Source organism: Apodemus sylvaticus, chromosome 11 (assembly GCF_947179515.1).
Source record: "Apodemus sylvaticus chromosome 11, mApoSyl1.1, whole genome shotgun sequence".
Lineage (NCBI taxonomy): Eukaryota > Metazoa > Chordata > Mammalia > Rodentia > Muridae > Apodemus > Apodemus sylvaticus.
In genome coordinates, this window is record NC_067482.1 from 65112852 (window position 1) to 65133106 (window position 20255).

Consider the following 20255-nt stretch of genomic DNA (forward strand, 5'->3'; position numbering starts at 1 on the left):
TCATTTGATGTGTGGATTATGTTTTGGGTATTCCAGTTTTCTAGGTTAATATCCACTTATTAGTGAGTGCCTACCATGATTCACCTATTGAGTCTGGGTTACCTCACTTAGTATGATATTCTCTAGCTCCATCCATTTGCCTAAGAATTTCATGAATTCATTGTTTCTAATGGCTGAATAGTACTCCATTGTGTAGATATACCACATTTTTTGCATCCACTCCTCTGTTGAGGGATACATGGGTTCCTTCCAGCATCTGGCAATTATAAATAGGGCTGCTATGAACATAGTAGAACATGTATCCTTATTACATGGTGGGGAGTCTTCTGGGTATATGCCCAGGAGTGGTATAGCAGGATCTTCTGGAAGTGAGGTGCCCAGTTTTCAGAGGAACCGCCAGACTGATTTCCAGAGTGGTTGTACCAATTTGCAACCCCACCAGCAGTGGAGGAGTGTTCCTCTTTCTCCACACCCTCTCCAACACCTGCTGTCTCCTGAATTTTTAATCTTAGCCATTCTGACTGGTGTAAGATGAAATCTTAGGGTTGTTTTGATTTGCATTTCCCTAATGACTAATGAAGTTGAGCATTTTTTAAGATGCTTCTCCCCCATCCGAAGTTCTTCAGGTGAAAATTCTTTGTTTAACTCTGTACCCCATTTTTTTTTTGTTTGTTTGTTTTTTTTTACCTTTTTTTTTTATTCGATATAATTTATTTACATTTCAAATGATTTCCCCTTTTCTAGCCCCCCCACTCCCCGAAAGTCCCGCAAACCCCCTTCTCTTCCCCTGTCCTCCCACCCACCCCTTCCCACTTCCCCGTTCTGGTTTTGCTGAATACTGTTTCACTGAGTCTTTCCAGAACCAGGGGCCACTCCTCCTTTCTTCTTGTACCTCATTTGATGTGTGGATTATGTTTTGGGTATTCCAGTTTTCTAGGTTAATATCCACTTATTAGTGAGTGTATACCATGATTCACCTTTTGAGTCTGGGTTATCTCACTTAGTATGATATTCTCTAGCTCCATCCATTTGCCTAAGAATTTCATAAATTCATTGTTTCTAATGGCTGAATAGTACTCCATTGTGTAGATATACCACATTTTTTGCATCCACTCTTCTGTTGAGGGATACCTGGGTTCTTTCCAGCATCTGGCAATTACAAATAGGGCTGCTATGAACATAGTAGAACATGTATCCTTATTACATGGTGGGGAGTCTTCTGGGTATATGCCCAGGAGTGGTATAGCAGGATCTTCTGGAAGTGAGGTACCCAGTTTTCGGAGGAACCGCCAGACTGATTTCCAGAGTGGTTGTACCAATTTGCAACCCCACCAGCAGTGGAGGAGTGTTCCTCTTTCTCCACACCCTCTCCAACACCTGCTGTCTCCTGAATTTTTAATCTTAGCCATTCTGACTGGTGTAAGATGAAATCTTAGGGTTGTTTTGATTTGCATTTCCCTAATGACTAATGAAGTTGAGCATTTTTTAAGATGTTTCTCTGCCATCCGAAGTTCTTCAGGTGAGAATTCTTTGTTTAACTCTGTACCCCATTTTTTAATAGGGTTGTTTGGTTTTCTGGAGTCTAACTTCTTGAGTTCTTTATATATATTGGATATTAACCCTCTATCTGATGTAGGATTGGTGAAGATCTTTTCCCAATTTGTTGGTTGCCGATTTGTCCTCTTGATGGTGTCCTTTGCCTTACAGAAACTTTGTAATTTTATGAGGTCCCATTTGTCAATTCTTGCTCTTAGAGCATACGCTATTGGTGTTCTGTTCAGAAACTTTCTCCCTGTACCGATGTCCTCAAGGGTCTTCCCCAGTTTCTTTTCTATTAGCTTCAGAGTGTCTGGCTTTATGTGGAGGTCCTTGATCCATTTGGATTTGAGCTTAGTACAAGGAGACAAGGATGGATCAATTCGCATTCTTCTGCATGCTGACCTCCAGTTGAACCAGCACCATTTGTTGAAAAGGCTATCTTTTTTCCATTGGATGTTTTCAGCCCCTTTGTCGAGGATTAAGTGGCCATAGGTGTGTGGGTTCATTTCTGGATCTTCAATCCTGTTCCATTGATCCTCCTGCCTGTCACTGTACCAATACCATGCAGTTTTTAACACTATTGCTTTGTAGTATTGCTTGAGGTCAGGGATACTGATTCCCCCAGATTTTCTTTTGTTGCTGAGAATAGTTTTAGCTATCCTGGGTTTTTTGTTGTTCCAGATAAATTTGATAATTGCTCTTTCTAACTCTGTGAAGAATTGAGTTGGGATTTTGATGGGTATTGCCTTGAATCTGTATAGTGCTTTAGGCAAAATGGCCATTTTAACTATATTGATTCTACCGATCCATGAGCATGGGAGGTTTTCCCATTTTTTGAGGTCTTCTTCCATTTCCTTCTTCAGAGTCTTGAGGTACTAGCTCGGGCAAATCGACAACATAAGGAGGTCAAAGGGATACAAATTGGAATGGAAGAAGTCAAACTATCATTATTTGCAAACGACATGATTGTCTACCTAAGTGACCCAAAGAACTCCACTAGAGAGCTCCTACAACTGATAAACAACTTCAGCAAAGTGGCAGGTTATAAAATCAACTCAAGCAAATCAGTGGCCTTCCTATACTCAAAGGATAAGCAGGCTGAGAAAGAAATTAGGGAAATGACCCCCTTCACAATAGCCACAAACAGTATAAAGTATCTTGGGGTGACTCTTACCAAACATGTGAAAGATCTGTATGACAAGAACTTCAAGAATTGGCTTCTTTTTGTTCCAGGACTTTCAGGTGTATCGTTAAGCTGCTAGTGTATGCTCTCTCCATTTTCTTTTTGGAGGCACTCAGGGCTATGAGTTTACCTCTTAGCACTGCTTTCATTGTGTCCCAAAGTTTTGGGTATGTTGTGCCTTGATTTTCATTAAATTCTAAAAAGTCTCTGATTTCTTTCTTTATTTCTTCTTTGGTCAAGGTGTCATTGAATAGAGTATTATTCAGCCTCCATATGTATGTGGGCTTTCTGTTGTTTTTGTTGCTATTGAAAATCACTCTTACACCATAGTGATCTGATAGGAGGCATGGGATTAGTTCGATCATCATATATTTGTTGAGGTCTGCCTTGTGTCCAATTATATGGTCGATTTTGGAGAAGGTACCATGAGGTGCTGAGAAAAAGGTATATTCTTTTGCTTTAGGGTGAAATGTTCTATAAATATCAGTCAAATCCAATTGGTCCAAAGCTTCAATTAGTTTTACTCTGTCCCTGTTTAGTTTCTGTTTTCCTGATCGGTCCATTGAGGAGAGTGGAGTGTTGAAGTCCCCCACAATTATTGTGTTAGGTGCAATGTGTGCTTTGAGCTTTAGTAAAGTTTCTTTTACGAATGAGGGTGCCTTTGCATTTGGCGCATAGATGTTCAGAATTGAAAGTTCTTCTTGGTGGATTTTTCCTTTGACCAGCAAGAAGTGTCCTTCTGTGTCTCTTTTGATGACTTTAGGTTGAAAGTCAATTTTATCTGATATTAGAATGGCTACTCCTGCTCGTTTCCTGTGACCATTGGCTTGTAAGTTTGTCTTCCAACCTTTTACTCTAAGGTAGTTTTTATCTTTGACACTGAGGTGTGCCTCATGTATCCAGCAAATTGTAGGGTCCTGTTTCCTTATCCAGTCTGTTAGTCTATGTCTTTTTATTGGGGAATTGAGACCATTGATGTTAAGAGATATTAGGGAATAGTGATTATTACTTCCTGTCATTTTTGATGTTCTTTTTATATTTGAGTGGTTATCTTCTTTTGGGTTTGATGAAGGAAGGTAACTATCTTGCTTTTTCCAGGGTGTAGTTTCCCTCCTTGTATTGGAGTTTTCCTCCTCCTATTCTTTGCAGAGCTGGGTTTGTGGAAAGATACTGTGTAAATTTGGTTTTGTCATGGAATATCTTGGTTTCTCCATCTATGGTGAATGAGAGTTTTGCTGGGTATAGGAGTCTTGGCTGACATTTGTGTTCTCTTAGAGTCTGCATGAGATCTGCCCAGGATCTTCTAGCTTTCATGGTCTCTGGTGAGAAGTCTGGTGTGATTCTGATAGGTCTTCCTTCATATGTTACTTGGCCTTTCTCTCTTTCATTTACTTTCATTGTGATTTTGTAAATTTCTGTAAGGTATATTTATTCATTTTCTCTTTAACATCTATCATATTCATTAATGCTATTTTAAGGTCCTTTTCTAGTGCTACAGCTATATTGTAATACTTAGTGGCTTGTTGTGGTAGGGCTTTTGGCTTCTAGTAGAGACGTTGGAGTCTAGGTATCTGGGTTTGGCAAAATTGTAATTCTACATGGTGCTATCTGGTTTCTTTTTCTTTTATTTTTCTTTCTTTTTTCTTTTCTCTCTCTTTCTTTCTCTTTTCTTTCTTTCTTTCTTTTTTTTCTTTCTTTTCTTTCTTTGTTGCTGTTTTGTTTCTGTTGCCCTCTCTGATTTTTAGGAGATTGTGGTAGTTGCATGTGACCTGTTAAAAAATTCTTCTCTAATCCTGATATATGCGCTCACTGCAGGTTCCAGGTAAAAAGTGTTTCTAAGTACTGGCTTCTGACACTTAGAAATGGGAATGGGCTTGGAGGGACAGGCTAAGGAAGTCCATCACAGGTAGGAAAGCAGAGTATTCCAGTAGGATCTGCTTTGTGGGAATGGGGAATGGGGTCAGAGAGTAACAAGGTCTGTTTGAGAGCTGGGAATGAGACTAGGAGATTGGATTTATGGAGTGAGAGGCAAAGACCTTCAGTTAGCCTCTTGCTTCCTGACCAAACTGGGTTCCCAATTGCCTGTCAGAGTTGTATCTAGGATAAGCAAAGAGTGGAGCAGAAGAAGTTTGGAGGGGAAGATCTGTGTGCTTCACTGGGATGGGGACAAAGAGGAAGGGGTGCTAAAGCAGGTGATATGCTACAGAACTGGAGATTACAGTAGGATTAGATTTGGAAAAGCAGAGAGAAAGGTGAAGATCTGTAATTATCCTGTCTACTCCTCTAAGGAAAGTGGCTTGTGGAATCCTAGAAAATGCCTCCAGGAGTTGGAGGTCTGGATAAAGCAATGAGTGGAGGGAGAGACTTTAGGAGGGGAAAGTCTTTTTGCTGCACTAGAGATGGGGGAGGTGCAGCGGGTAATCTACAGAGTTGGGAATGAGTCTCAGGGGTTGGATTTGGAAACTAGAGGGAAAGGTGAAGATCTGCAGTTAGTCTATTCGCTTCTCTGGCAGGAATGGCCTGCAGGTTCCTGGTAATATGTTTCTTACTAAGTGTGTTTGGTTTTCATCTGAACAGCTTTGTCTAAAAAGGTATTCTAATCGTTTATATCAAGTAACATTACTATCTTGAATTCAAGAATTCAAGCTGATAGCTTTTTCTTACATGTGCCGAAATTATAATAATTTGTAAGGTTCTCTTACTGTTTCTTTTTAATTATTTCCATGTGCCTATGTAAGGCTACCTGGGAGTAAATCACATATGCCACTGGAACATAAGCAGGTAATTTGAGGTAAAAGTCCTTCCTTTTCACCTCTTTTGAGACTGGATCTTTTTGTTGTCTGCTTCTGTATTAGCTAAGCTAGCTGGACCATGAATTTCAAAGAATTCTCTTGTCTTTGAGTCCCATCTTACTGAAATTACAGACACGCAACTTTCTGTAGGTTTTGAAGATTCAGACTTAGCTCCTGTGCTTTGTGTATCAAGTGCTTTATTTAGTGAACCAGCTCCCCAGCCTACGTCCTTTTAAGTTAATATATAACACACTGCCTTTTATCATGTCATTTTTGCATTGTATCATGCATTATACTTTGCTTATATCCAGGAAACCCACTACCTTCCTCCTGTATGAGTTTAAGGGATCATTTTTTAGTCTTCTTACAAAGACTCATAGATACAAGTTTATAGCTAAGTAAATTAAAAACATTTTGAATTTTTTATTGCCATTGATCATATTGTCTAGTTTTTATTAGATGAACCTTACATCTAATTTTATAGAATTATAGAATTTTAGAACCATTAAGGAAGTTTTATTTTGTTGGTGGTTTCAAACTTATTCTCATTTTATATCATGTGTTCATATTTTTTAAGCAGTCCTTGGATGGGGATGGGTCTTAACACAGGAATACAGAGGAATATTCCAGTGTTTTCTGTCTAGTTTTCAGTGCACCTATTGCTGAACTAGATGTATTATCGTCTGAAGTTTTAAGGTCCTCAAGGTGTTTAAACTTTGAAATCAAAACTGTGGCATATTCCTCAACCTTCCTCTCTTGCCAGCTTCCTTTTCACAGTCATATTTGAAATTAGTGTTGAACTTCATTGTTTTCTGATAACCCAAGTGGAAAGCTGGAACTCTTAGCCCCTGAAACATCCCTCTGTAACCCTTACAACCATTTTTATGTTTTTCTGGTTTGTTTGTTTGTTTAATCCTAAGTCTGTTGACCATTTTTCAAAAATTTGAATGTTATGTTTTTCTCATGAAGCCATGATACAAATAAAAGTCAGGATTCCTTGACTTTTCAAAACTGTTCTCTTTGATGTAAGACATGAATTGCAACACTAATTCTTCATAAATAAGTAGCTCTGAAATCTGTGACTACTTAGGAGTAATCTAAGGAAACTGCACAGCAGTCTGTATATGCAAGTCCTGGGGTTACACGTGCTGCATAACTGGGAGGAGCCCTGGGTGTGGTGCAGATCTGTAATACTAGCAGTGGGAAGAGAGAAGGATCTCTACAAAATCAAAGCTATCCTGGTCTACAACTCTACAAAATATAATCTTGTTTCAAATGGGGCTGGATTAAACCTTTTGTTTTAAAGCCTCAGCAATGAATGATATACACATCTTTAGTCCAGGATCAAAACAACTAAAGTACTATAAGGACTCGGTTTTTCTCCCAAGTTTTTTTTGGTGTGTGTGTGTGTGTGTGTGTGTGTACACATGTGCACGTATATGCGGGGAAAGGATTAACTTTTAGGGGTGTCAGTTCTTTATCTTTTTGAAGCAGTCTCTCGTTTGTACTGCAGCACTTCATCCTCCAGGCTAGCTGGCCACAAGTTTTCAAGTGATTCTCCTCTCATCTCACTATAGGAGTGATAAGATTGCAAGTTCATGCCACCACATTGACTTTTTTAATGTGGTTTCTGGGGATCAAACATGAGTTGTGAGATGTGCCTTTACCCTGTGAATCATCCCCCAAGCCCAGTAAGGAATTGTTTTTAATTGTTCGATTATTTATAGTTTTTGTATGTGAAATTGTCTGTAGAAAAGTGACCATATATTCTTAAGTAGGCATTTAATCTTCTACAGAATAATGTTATCAAATACATGTTTGATGGTACTGAAATTTAGAAAAAAACAGCATTTGGTAATTCTGTGTAGTATGGTGTTGGTTTTGTAACACCATAGGTTTTGTAACATTTTTGTCTGTCTGTAAATTAGGTAATATAGTCCACATTACATGCATAAACTGATTGAAACAAAGCTCTGTGTCCTGAAAAGTCATCGCTATTAAATGTGTTTGCAGTCCAGATCTCTAGTCTTCAAATATCTTTACATTACCATGTACTGGGTCTTATGTTCCCATTTACTGCTCTTTGCAAATGTATGTAAGTCTTAATACAATGTTTGTGCTAGTAGCCATGTCTTTATACACATTTTTATGATTTTCCACTCTATGATTGGATTAATGTAGAAGGGGACCATAAGAATGACCCTAACCAGTATAATTGTTGATTATCATACCAGAAACCGTACACTTTATTTTCTGTGTAACTTAAAAGACATATATCTTCAGCTCTATTGACCTTTTTAAAAGAATTTCTGCAGCACATTGATGGTTTTCCAATTAGCCATTACATAGCTGTCTCAGATGTAAAGTTCTGCATGCAGAGTTGTAGGGGAAAAAAATTGGAAGGACATTCTGATGTTATCAATGATTTTAAAACTCACTCCTTCTACTAAATGTAAATAGAATAACAGTGTCACCATACTTTCTTAATATGTCCATAGCAGGTAAGTGTTTTTGTGTTCCAGAAAAATTTTCAATATATTAGAACTGTTGAATTTTAAAGAGTAGCGTTCAGAGAAAGAGGAAAAAGGTAATCCATTTTAAATATTTTATTTAAACATGTTCCATAGGTCATATAATGTGTAACACTATATATATATAATGTGTTTTGATTGTATTACTCCTGCCTATATTATCCTCACTTAACCCCCTTCCAAGTCTGCCCATCTTTCCTAAGGTTTTTTTCTTTTCTTGTGCTCCTCTGCATTTAGAGTTGCTTGCATGAGTTTGAGTTATTTATTTAAGCAAAGAACTTAACCAGTGACTATGTTACTGTGACTAGGACTTCCCCTCAGCCAATACCCACTAAGTGCCTAGTGCCTTTAACTATTCATGGAAGAATAGGGCCTAATGAGCCCCCTCTGCATTTATGATGGAATGTGGATAAGTCCTGTCGTCTACTGGTCACCACTGCATCTGAGTTCATAGGCCCAATAGCTCTATCAGGTTCAGAAGATGACACTTCTCTCCATGCCCCAGCTCTTAAATTGTTCCTTCTCGCAAGATGCTTTCTAAGTCTCAGAGTGTAAAATGTGATAGAGATGTCCCATAGGACTGAGCACTCAACAGTCATGTGTTCTCAGCACATTTTGCCCAATATTGAGTCTGTGTGTTAGCTGTCAACACTAAGCAGGAATTTCTCTGACCAGGGCTGAGAGCAGCACTAGTCTGTACATGGTTTGTATTGGATGATATAACCTCTGTGTTTACTCCATCTTTTTCTTTTGTAACCAAGCCTTTGGAAATGAAAAAGTCTGACCTTATTTTTGGTCTACAAATTGGATTTTTCCTTGTTTTTGTAGACATAATTATATTTTCCCAAGCCTGGGTATTCTCAGTACCTTTGGTGCTTTCTTCTCTTTCTCTATATTATATTTTCTTTCATATTGTATAAAATTTATTCCTTTCTTTTCTTATCTAACCCTTTGGTCTCACTGTCATAATAAAAATAAGAAGAAATTTAATAAATAGCAATTATTAAATATTTGAAGTGATTAGATGATACTTAAACTATATTGTTAGAAAATTATTAATCTTTAGCCAGCTCATTATTCTTGGTATTTTGTCTCTGTATGGCCTATTCTGTCTTATTTTTCTAGATATCAAGAGATTAATTTGAAATGTAGACTTTCTCCCATTATTGTTAGTAGTTAGGTTTTATTTTTATTTTTTCATTTTTTCCTTTTCCATTGCTGTGGAAGATGGTGATTTTGCTGGTTTTAATAAAGTTAGTATATTTAATGAATATTTTCCTTCTTTTAAAGACTGTGAACCAGAAGAGCTGACTGACTGGTCTATGGATGAAAAATGTTCATTTTGTAACCTACAGAGAGAAGCAGTCAGTGTAAGTTTTAGTGCCATGAAGTTATTTTTAAAATAATCACACAGTTGTAACACAGTTCTTTTTTTTTAACTTGTTCTGATAATTTGTGACTCAGTGAAACTTTAAATACTTCATTTTGTTGAATGAAAAAAATTATGTCCAACATTTAGTTTAGTTTTAAAAAAAAACACTCATTTTTTCTTTTTCTTCTCTTCTATCTTTCGTGTTTGTTTGTTTGTTTGTTTGTTTTTGTTTGGTTTGGTGTTCTTCTATACTTATTTTTTACTCCTTTCTGATTCACGAGGTTAAGTGGTATTTAGGTATCCAAGGGTGAGCTTGGAGACCTAGCTTATATAAGAACACTCTGCAATCTTGTTTTTTAGCAATTGATAGTAAGGGGATAATATGCTACTATCTATATATTTATAACCGTTTCACTAATTTTAAAGTCTTTGGCTATCAGAAATATTTCCTGTGTTAATGATGAAATATGTTCCTACTGTCTTAAAGAACATAGATGTGTGTAACTAGCACTTCCTGTGTGGTAAGAAATCCTGATTCCTTATCTGTTATGATGAGCAGAGCTGAGAAGATTTGAAAACCTTTTAAGCCCCTCTGCTTCTCTACACTTCACTGGCATGCATATAGTAAACTTTTCAGCATTGCTTGCCCACCCTTACTCAATCCCAGACACACACATATTTTATCACAATTTTGGTAAGGAATAAGGTTATTTTGGTCCTCTATTAAAAGTACATTTTTCCCCTAAATTTTACCACAGATTTTATATTCTTTTGATAATTTGAGATTTTATGAAAGGCAGAGCATCTGGACATTAAAACAATATTCACATATTAATTGGAGCTCAGGTTTAAATGAAAAGTAATTAGGTATGTTACTTTCTTATAATTTTAGGATTGTATACCATCTCTTGAGTCTTCACAGTCAACGCCAACAGAGGAGCTATCATCTCAGGGCCAGTCCCACACTGATAAGATTGAATGCCAAGCAGAAAATTACTTAAATGCACTCTTTCGAAAGAAAGGTAATACTGGCATGCTTTGTCATTTAAAGTTTGCAATGTTTAGAATTTTCTTATGGGAGATGTTTTTTTTAATGAGTCAGTCCCTACTTTATTGTTCACTACTTCCTTCTGTGTCTTATGAGAGCCACTGAGATTATCCGCTCTCCAGTGCTAGCTGTTTGTTTTCAGCCTCCTGTTCTCAAACTTCTTCTGCATGGGCACCTCTTAAAATATTTCTGTGCTTCTTACTTTCATTATTTTGTTGCTATTCTCACGTCTTCAAAAAGTGCTGGATGATGAAGAAGCTATAGATACGTTATATTGCAGGCCTATCCCTAATAATGTATCTCTTAACATCATCTCCCAGCTAATATACTGCTTAAGTGCTTGTCAGCGTGAGTATGCATGCTTGACATTAAAAAGTCTGTATTTGGCGTCTTTCTTTCAACCAAATAGGTCTTGTTTCACTTATTCCTCTACTTGTTATATATCTATAAGGAAAAGTAGTTTTTATGTTTAAACTGCTTGGGAAGATTATGGTCTTCTAGCTTTTGTCCCTAACCATTCCCTGTAGGCTGTAGGTTGTCTGTCCTTAAGCCCCATATGGATGTTTAGAGAAAGGAATGTACGCGTTTGGGTGGAGTGTGGTTACCTTCTTTATCTTCACCTTGTAGAGATTGAGAAAGCACTTGTGTATTCTTCTTAGCTTGGTATTAATTCCCTTCCACTGCTCTTTAAAATTAGGTTCTAGCATATATTTTTCTGCTAAATTGATAACTTCATATTTATCAATCTTAAACAGTGATATTAAAAGTACTATTCACTTTTGAATCTTTCATTTAGTTATTAATTTTTTAACTTCTTTGGGTTCAATTATGAGAATCCTTATTACAAAAATCACTAGTATAATTATAAGACCTAAAGAACTACATTTTAAAAAAATCGAAGTAACTAAAAATAAAATAAAAACCTTTCCCTGTGTGTTACTGAAATAGTGTTGGAGAATTTGTATTATCTTTAAAATGTATATTTCTTCACAGTTTTTAGGAAGCTACAAAATCTTATTTTCTTTTTAAGATTTATAGCATGTTAATTTAGAAAAGTTATTCTGCTAGTGTCTTTACAATACTTAATGCTAGACCTGTATCACTAAGAATTAAAATTAACATACATGCAGTCTAATTTTGTTTACTTTGGAATTCACTATTCCCTATTCTTTCTTTGAGATATTTATACTGATAGTAAGTAAAATTGTCAATATGAATAACTCTCAGGTTTTGTTTTTATATATATATATATATATATAATAAGGAGTTAGCCTATTCTCCATTGCTTTTTAAAAGTTTTTTTCAGTAAAAAAAACTTGGTACTATTTCAGCTGATTCAAGCATCTGGGTCTCCAAGAGGTCTCCTACCAATAGTTGGGTGAGTGTTGCTGGATATTTAGTGACCTCTCAGTTTGGGAATCTCTTAGTTTTCTTCAAGTTCTTTTGAAAATTGTGAAGATTTTAAATGAGTCTTACTAGTATAGCAATTTTGCCTTGTATCAGGCCTTATCTTTGATAATTCCTTTCTTTGTGTAATACATACTATTTTCTGAATTTATGTAGGGTTTTTATTATTGTTATTGTTGTTTTATTCTTTTCCTTCATTAGAAACATAAATTTCCAGTATGGTTTACCCAAAATGAGGACAGGAAATAATACCTTTTAATGACATTAACTCTGTTAAGGTAATTAGTTTGTCACTTTTGAAAAAATAACTATACTTTTAGATAATAGAAAATAAATATATTTTTAAAGACAGGAAATACATGTGTCTTTAGCAACTGAGATGTTAATGAAGCTTTTGTTTTCTGAAATTTTCCTTATTTTGATCATTTCTAAATATTCTGGATATTGACAGCAGTAGTATTGATACTTTGCCACTTACTATGAATAACAGGTTTATATCGATCATCTTATTGAAATGTAAAGTAAAACTTTAATACTCTATTTGAGTTTATTTATTATATTTCTAACTTAGAATTTTCAGGGTTATGTTAGTGATAAATAATGTCACTAAATAAGATTGAACATTAGCCTTTTATGCCTGTTAATTACTTTTTTAATTTCAGTGACAGAACTACTTGAAAGGAGAGGCTTATTTGATTCACTATTTCATATTTCAGTCCTTCATGGTAGGAAAGGCTGAAGCAACTTGAGCTTTCAGAGTTCTGCATAAGAAAATAAGGCACAGCTCCTAACATAGTAGCCAGGCAAAGAAGCAAAAAGTGGGACCCTTAATTCTGGTACCATCAATGCTGGTCCTCAGTCAGGAGGCTTTCAGGTTAGCACCAGCTCAGATCCTCTGGGTCTTATGTCCAAAGCACATGGTGTTCTCTGCAATAGGGATACACTTGAACCTTTTGGAGGCAACCATGGGCAACAGCAATAGGTTATGTTTTGGGATTCTCTTAGATAGCCCTGACTAACAACCGAAAGGGGACTTATCATATCTCCTGTTATGGGTCCTGTTAGTCTGTGACTTATGGAGAGCACTGTCAGTCCACATGAAAAGTTCATTTAAACTGTGTATGTATATCTATACACAGACATAGGGATCATGTATAAACTTACATATCTATGATTCCTTGTGATTTTTTTACTGTCATTTGCCTCCCCTCCTTATTCTGTATTAGTTTTTCTCCCTCCTCCCTAATTAAAGCCTCTTCTGAGAAAATATTTCTTGAATGAATGAGTTGTTAATAAAATAAATTATGTTTAGTTATCTACGTTTCTCTAGTGGTGTTTAGTGGTGTTCGTTCTTCATTTGGTGCTTATGTAAAGAAGTAAAGTATTTAGTACCTATATATAGTATGAATTTCAAACTATGGTTTCACTGTTGTTTATTTTTATAGTGGTAGGATACAAGCCCAAGGCCCTACCTATGCTAGGCAGGTAGTCTACCAATGAGCTATATTCCTAACCCTTAGTCTGTTTGTTTGTTTGTTTGTTTTCTTTTTCTTTTTTTTTTTACTTTTTTATTTTTTAGATTATATTTTAAAATAATGTATATATATGCAGATATGCATGTATTCAGGTTTTTTATGTACATAAAGATAATCCTGTAGTTACAAATAGCCTTGTCAAATGTTGCCATATAAACTAAATTATGTTTTAGATTTTAGGTTCACATTCTCTGATCACCTAAAGTATTAAGCTTGCCTAAATTAGACAAAATATGTACATATTAGCTGAGTCATATTGGTAGATGTTTAATAAAATGAAAATATCTCTCATCATACTGTTTTTCCTGTCTTCCTTTTTATTCCATACATCCTTAGCAACCACTTAACTATTATTCTGGTATGGCATATTATCCCTCAAAAAAAAAAAATTAGCTGTACAGTGGTGGCGCATGCCTTTAATCCCAGCACTTGGGAGGCAGAGGCAGGCAGATTTCTGAGTTCGAGGCCAGCCTGGTCTACAGAGCCAGGACAGCCAGGGCTACACAGAGAAACCCTGTTTCAAAAAATAAAAATAAAAATAAATAAAAAATTTAATGATGGATTTGATTGGTTGTTTGAAAGCTCTACTAATCAACACATTCCTCTTAAACTTAATAATAGCCATATTTTACAGGTGAAGCTTTTCATGTCTTTGAGTTCATTAAAGATAGGTTATGTCTTATACAGAATATATGATTTCTTAGGAATTTAGTTATTAATATGCTTATGTTTCTTTTATTTAAATGTAAGCATCTTTATATGACATGACTCATTTAGGCTGTAAAATTTCTTTTCTATGGTGTTTATTTGTTTATGACATCATCGTGTCATACTTTGAATTTCCTTTATAATGGGTTGCACTTTTACTTTCAAGAAACTACTGCAATAAAACAGTCTACACACTACTGTTCACATTCAGTTATGTTCATGAAAATATTTTCATCTTATTTCCATCATATCAATAGCTATACTTTTATAGTTGTCAGATAAAGTGTGTCTGTGTGTGTGTGTGTGTCTGTGTGTGTGTGTGTGTGTGTGTGTGTGTGTGTTTATAGGTACACTTAGAATTCCTGAAAAGTAAGATACGGAGATAAAAATAAGATACTTTGGATATTTATACAATACAAAAGTAACCTTAGAAACCAATCCCAAGATGCCGACTATACCCTTTTCTTCTCCTGTTTTTAGACTTTATTTTTGTATAGTGATGGGGACTAAACAATCGCCTTGAGCATATGAGGCAAGCACTGTATTCTAAGCTGTATCCCCAGCTGAGATGGGGCCAGAGGCAAGGACACCACCTTAGATTGCTTCAACCCTAAAGTATTGTACTTTGTTCATCACACGCCTACTTGGTAATACTTGGTCTCCCTTAGACTGAAATTGTTTCCTGCCAGTCACCTTTACTAACTGAGCAGTTTGCCTTTTTCTCTGCACTGTTTTTCTCTTGTAGATTCTGTAAGTAAAAAAAGATACAATAAGTTGGAGTAAAGAAGTTTTTCCTATTTTGAAAAAAAGATGAACTAATTATGTGTATGTTTGTTTATCAGTACACTTGTGCTACCATGAGTGTGCGCAGTAGGAGGACCGCTTGCAGGAGTAGTTCCCTCCTTATGCCTTGTGGACCTTGGGATCAAATTTAGGTCAGCAGGCTTGGTGGCAAGTGCCTTTCTTCTCTGAGTTATCTTATTGGCTCAGCTTTTCCTATTACCCCAAATGGATCCCTGAAATTTTCTCTTCTAAAACTAGAACTTCAATCACTTTTTAATTTTATCTATTTTCCCTACAAATCTTATCTAATTCTGTAGCTTCAAGACTCATTTTTAATTAAAAAAAAAAATAACAGCTACTAGTTCTGCTTGTTTAAAGCTGTTTCATTTTTATTTATATGTAGGAGTATATATCTCTTAAGAATGTGTATGTAGGTGCCCACAGAGGCCAGAAGAGGGCATTAAATCTGCTGGAGCTGGAGTTTACAAGTGTTGTAAGACACCTGGCAGGGATGCTAAAAACTACACTCTGGTCCTCAGCAAGAGCAGTATGTACTTTTAGCTATTGAGTCATTTCTTCTAAGTCTGGTCCTGACTGTTCTCAGGCTTGTATTCCTATTTACATCTTTCTGGGTATAGTTCACATGACAGACAGGAGGGACTACATGTGACACAGGAGTTTCAGTTCCTCCTTTTCAATTCTCCTACATCCCTTTTCCTATGCCATTAGATGCCTTTCCTGCATAGCACCAGACGGTAGTATAGTATTGATGCTATGTTTTCTTTCTTTCTCTGTTAAGCACATAGACTTATGATGTGTAAGTGAATGGATTTTTCCTCTCGAATTTCCCACGAAATGGTAGACTTTAAAACATATTTTGTATGTTGGGTTCTTTTGCACAACCAATTGATATACCCAATTCTGTTGAAAACACACTTCCTACTTAGTATTTATTGGAACAAACTTTGTCAGGTCCACTCAGTTCCATTTGTTCTAATATAAAAATATTTATTTAAAAATTTGACGCTAGTTTTATTTTTAGTGCAGAGGCATAATTATTATACTTAAAAATCTTGTCTTATGTTTTACTGCTTAGTACTAGAATTAAAGGCAACTGAAATCCTGTTACATACATGTCATTTCACATTTCTCTTTTCTGATACATTTAAAATCCTCTTTGAAGGAAGAAATGTTCAATTTTCTCAAAGGCTTGGCCTGTTCTTATTATTTCCACACAAATATTAAACTTGCTAGATTTCTTAAACCATTACATAATACAAAATGGAACATGAAGTTTATATACCTTTCTGAACAAAGAAGGCATGATAACTAATTAAATCTGTAACTAATTAATCTGTATCATCTACGAATTGGTTCACTCCTCTACACAGCTATAATCCACTTGGTAGGAACCACAGATAGGTGATCAATAATTTAATTGGTCTTTTATTAGCATTAGGTTCTACATTCCAAATAAACTGTAGTGATTTCTGTAAATAGAAATCACTGTTTGAAAATGTGTTTCATAATATATAATAATTTTTAAGTTGTAATATAACAATACTTGTAGGTAAGAAAATTTTAAGAATAATTTTTACTCTCCAAAATAATATGCCAACTAAGAATAGTAATCTTCATAAATTTTGAACTTTAGGGGCTGAGAATATTTTAATATTTCATTTTAGTCCTTTATATAATAAGTACTGCCTTATATGTTGCATAGTATATTAGCCATTCATAAAGTTCTATGTGTGTATGATTCTTTATGTCTAGAAAGATAGCAAAAGGGAGAGAAGGAAAGAATTATTTCTTGTTATGAGAGGTTTTTGTAGGACTCAACAAATATATAACACTTCCTACTTGCTTATATCTCATAAGGTGGTATAATATTTGCATAACCTACATATATCTTTCTATTTCCCTCCTACACTAAGCATTTCTCTGAATAACTTAGAAATCATAATTCTTTGTAAATAGTTGTTAAACTGTTGTTAAGGAATAATGACAAGAAACATACTGTGCATGTTTGATATAATTTTTCATGGATATTTTTTCCATACCTTGAATCTAAGGATATGAAACCTACAACTAATAAAATGGACTACTATTCTAGTCATTCAATTTATATATAATTTAAATAAACATTTTATTTAATATTTTTTTAAATGTACAAACACTATCCAGGTGTTGGTGATGCACCTTTAATCCCAGAACTCAGGGAAACAGAAGGAGGTGACTTTCTGAGTTTGAGGTCAGCCTAGTCTACAGAGCAAGTTCCAAGACAGCCAGAGCTGCAAAGAGAAACCCTATCAAAAGCCAAAACAAAGCAGTAAAATGACACAAATCTTTAGAACATCACATGTAACACTACAATGTAGGACTATTAGATCAGACTAATAAAGTAGAATTATGAAAATAACATGCTAAACTGGTTTATAAAGACCCATGAGCCCTCAACCCCACATGGGGCCACAGTTACTTGAAGAAAACTTGGAGTGTGTGGGCCACCCCAGGGAAGAGCACACTAATTAGTTGTACTGTACTTAAATGGTTAGCCCTGAAAGCATGCAGATGCCAGATGTGAATCTAGTGGAAGTAGAAAGCAGAATTATAGATTTATGCAAATGCCTCACATAAAAGCCCAGCAGTGGTCAGTGGCCATCAATAGAATGTTGTTCATGGGTCATTTGGATATTTAAAAGAGCAATACAGGTCTTTTATATAGAATAAAGGATTCTCAGAATGCTGATAAATTGAAAGGGTCCAATCATCAGGAAAGCATAAAGTTATGCAGGATGCAGGGAATAAAGGAATATCAAGTACAGATATTTGATACAAAAGTAACTTTGTATCAGAAATTGACAATTTTCAAGAATTTAAAAAGTAAAAAGCTTATCAAGCTATAAAGCCTATAGAGTCCTTCAAAAGAAAGATTTTATGACCTATAACTTGCAGCAAGGCTGGTTGATCTATGACTGGTGGGGACCAGGATTTTGAATCTGACTTTGTTGAGGTGCTTTACCAACAGAGTTTCAAATTCCTACAATTGAAGAGAGAAGCAGAAAGTAAACAATCCAGTAATACAAAGAGACAGTTCATTAGACTCAATCACTGGAAGTGAGGGAAGTAATCTGTGAACTGGGCATCAGCAAGGTAGCATTGTCCATGGAGAATGTTGAAATCATCTCAAATACCCTCATTTTTTATGGGAAAGTAGAGATGACTCTCATCACTGAATTATGGTACTGTTGGCAGTGTATTTACTTACATTGGCAAGTAGAATTACTGAAGAGCAAATAATTAATGATGGAACTTCAAATTTCTTTGAAAGCATTCTTTACACTGATAGATACTGACTCACTACTATGAAAACATTTATTAAGACAACACAGAGAAAATTAAGTTTAATGGGGAAATTATTCTTTAGTAAGTAAAATAACTTGAGGCACTAGAAGACCACAACTTTTGATAGCTCAAGGAAAAAGCCAATAAAGTATGCTGTTCTACTGACCTTACTCCCAAATGCTATTGTCCAGGAAATATTTTCAGATATCCCATTCCAAGGGGTTCTTACTTGTCTTTCATTGTTAAAGGTGTAAGTTTTACTTTTGGCTTAATTGTATTATTTGTCAGAATTTTTTCCCAGATTCTTATTCTATTTCTACTGTGCGATCCTCCCAATACCAGCACCAAATTCAAATATTATAACCTAATTCCTATGTGGAGGGTGATAAGTAGGACATTTGGTGGCAGATGACATGATAGATCCTGCATATAGAGTCTTCATGAGTAGAATTAGGGCCTGCAAAAAGACCCAAAGTGTTCTGTTGCCTCTCTGTCATGCAAGAACACAGGGAAAGTATAAGGAAGTGGGTCCTCATTAGACAGTACTCTACCAACAACATGGACTTCCCAGCTTCTAGAAACTTGATACATTTTCTTGATAAACCATCACTCTACAGTGTTTTATTAAAGTAGATAGAAGGACTTGACAATATCTAATCTTTTAAGTAAAATTGAAGTAAAACAAGATGGGTGTGGTAGTGTACTTTAATGCCTACACTTGGCAGGTAGAGGTGGGCAGATTTCAGTCAGTTCAAGGCCAGCCTAATCTCCATAGTTAGTATCAGGACATCTGTCTAAAAATACAGATAGATCATTACCTTTCATTCACTCTCTGAAAAAATAGGTGTTTCTCACCTTGTTTTATAGTGGTCTCCTTGGTTTTTATCCTTTTCTAAAATCATGGTATGCCTATCTAAGTAGAAAGCCTTCGCTGTGCAGTTTGCCAGCCTTAGTTCTCAGGCATTTGAAAGCTAAGTTAATTTGCATGTTGTTGTACAGAAAATAGCCATATGCTTTTTAAGAATCCTGAGATTTGGGTTCTTACCTTTGGTTTTTATTTTAAGAGAGGATTTCTCTCTTTTGTGCTCTCTGTCATAGAAATCACCCAGTAGACCATGCAGTCTTTGAACTCAGAGATCCACCTCTCTGGTGCTGGAATTAAAAAACCTTTCCACTATACCCAGCTCGCTTTGTGGCTTAAGTTTCTTTATGTCAACCATGGCCAAATGAATTCCCACTACACTCCTCTCTGGGGCCTGAGCTCTACCACCATCTGGCTATGTTCTATGTGAACCCATTGGACGAGTTACCTTGAGATAAATGGGCCCAGTAAAATCAAACTTGCTAGCTCTTTTTTATTACATGAATTTTATGGCATTTAATTAACATTTAATGGGACAGTTCTTTTTAAGTGTTAGATTATATGTAAGATACCAAAAGTTCTAGAAGCCTGATACCATAGGTTTCTTCTTCACTTGTAGTAAAGGCTAATATGGTAAGAACAAGGTTCGGTTTTTCTGGACCTGCCTGGTCTATCAAACATTAGTCTTATATTAAGAGAAAACTAAATAGAGGAGCGCCACAAAGGAGAAAAAAAAACCAAATTGTTTGCTAAATATACAGAGATAAGCTATAATCCAAAGAAATTATAATCCACTGAAATCATGACACCACAAAATCAAATTACAGATCTTTTTCACTTAGCGATAAGTATTTTGCTCACCTGAGAATACACACTCCGGTCTGTTGAGGATCTTTTAAAAAGTGATCTATGCAGCCAGTTATGGTGGTGTACAACTTTAAGCCCAGCACTCAGAGGATGGAGGCCAGCAGATCTCTGAGTTCAAGGGCAGCCTGGTCTAAATGAGTGTGTCTAGGACAGCCAGGGCTCTGTTACACAGATAAACCCTGTTGGGGGATGGGGATGGGAGGGGAAAAAAGAAAACAAAAAAGTGATCTATATAAACTCAGACATCATGAGTTCATGATTTTATAATTTTGTTTTAATGAAT

The 20255-nt window shown here is 35.7% G+C and overlaps 1 protein-coding gene and 1 pseudogene across 12 annotated transcripts in view; both read left to right on the forward strand.

Moving 5' to 3' along the window:
* The window catches only part of Lcorl (ligand dependent nuclear receptor corepressor like), a 143463-nt gene that overhangs the window by 60138 nt on the left and 63070 nt on the right, over positions 1-20255 (forward strand). For 6 of the 12 annotated variants that reach the window (XM_052199188.1, XM_052199187.1, XM_052199195.1 and 3 more), the window contains exons 3-4: positions 9336-9415; positions 10310-10439. The exons of 1 other annotated variant lie outside the window; for it this stretch is intronic. In XM_052199188.1, coding sequence (XP_052055148.1) covers positions 9336-9415; positions 10310-10439 — 210 coding nt within the window. Of the gene's footprint in view, positions 1-9335; positions 9416-10309; positions 10440-11796; positions 11844-20255 lie in introns of all 12 variants that reach the window. 5 more of the 12 variants (XM_052199191.1, XM_052199193.1, XM_052199192.1 and 2 more) reach the window with 2 other exon arrangements.
* On the forward strand, positions 17365-18198 carry LOC127696441 (DNA-directed RNA polymerase III subunit RPC6-like; annotated as a pseudogene).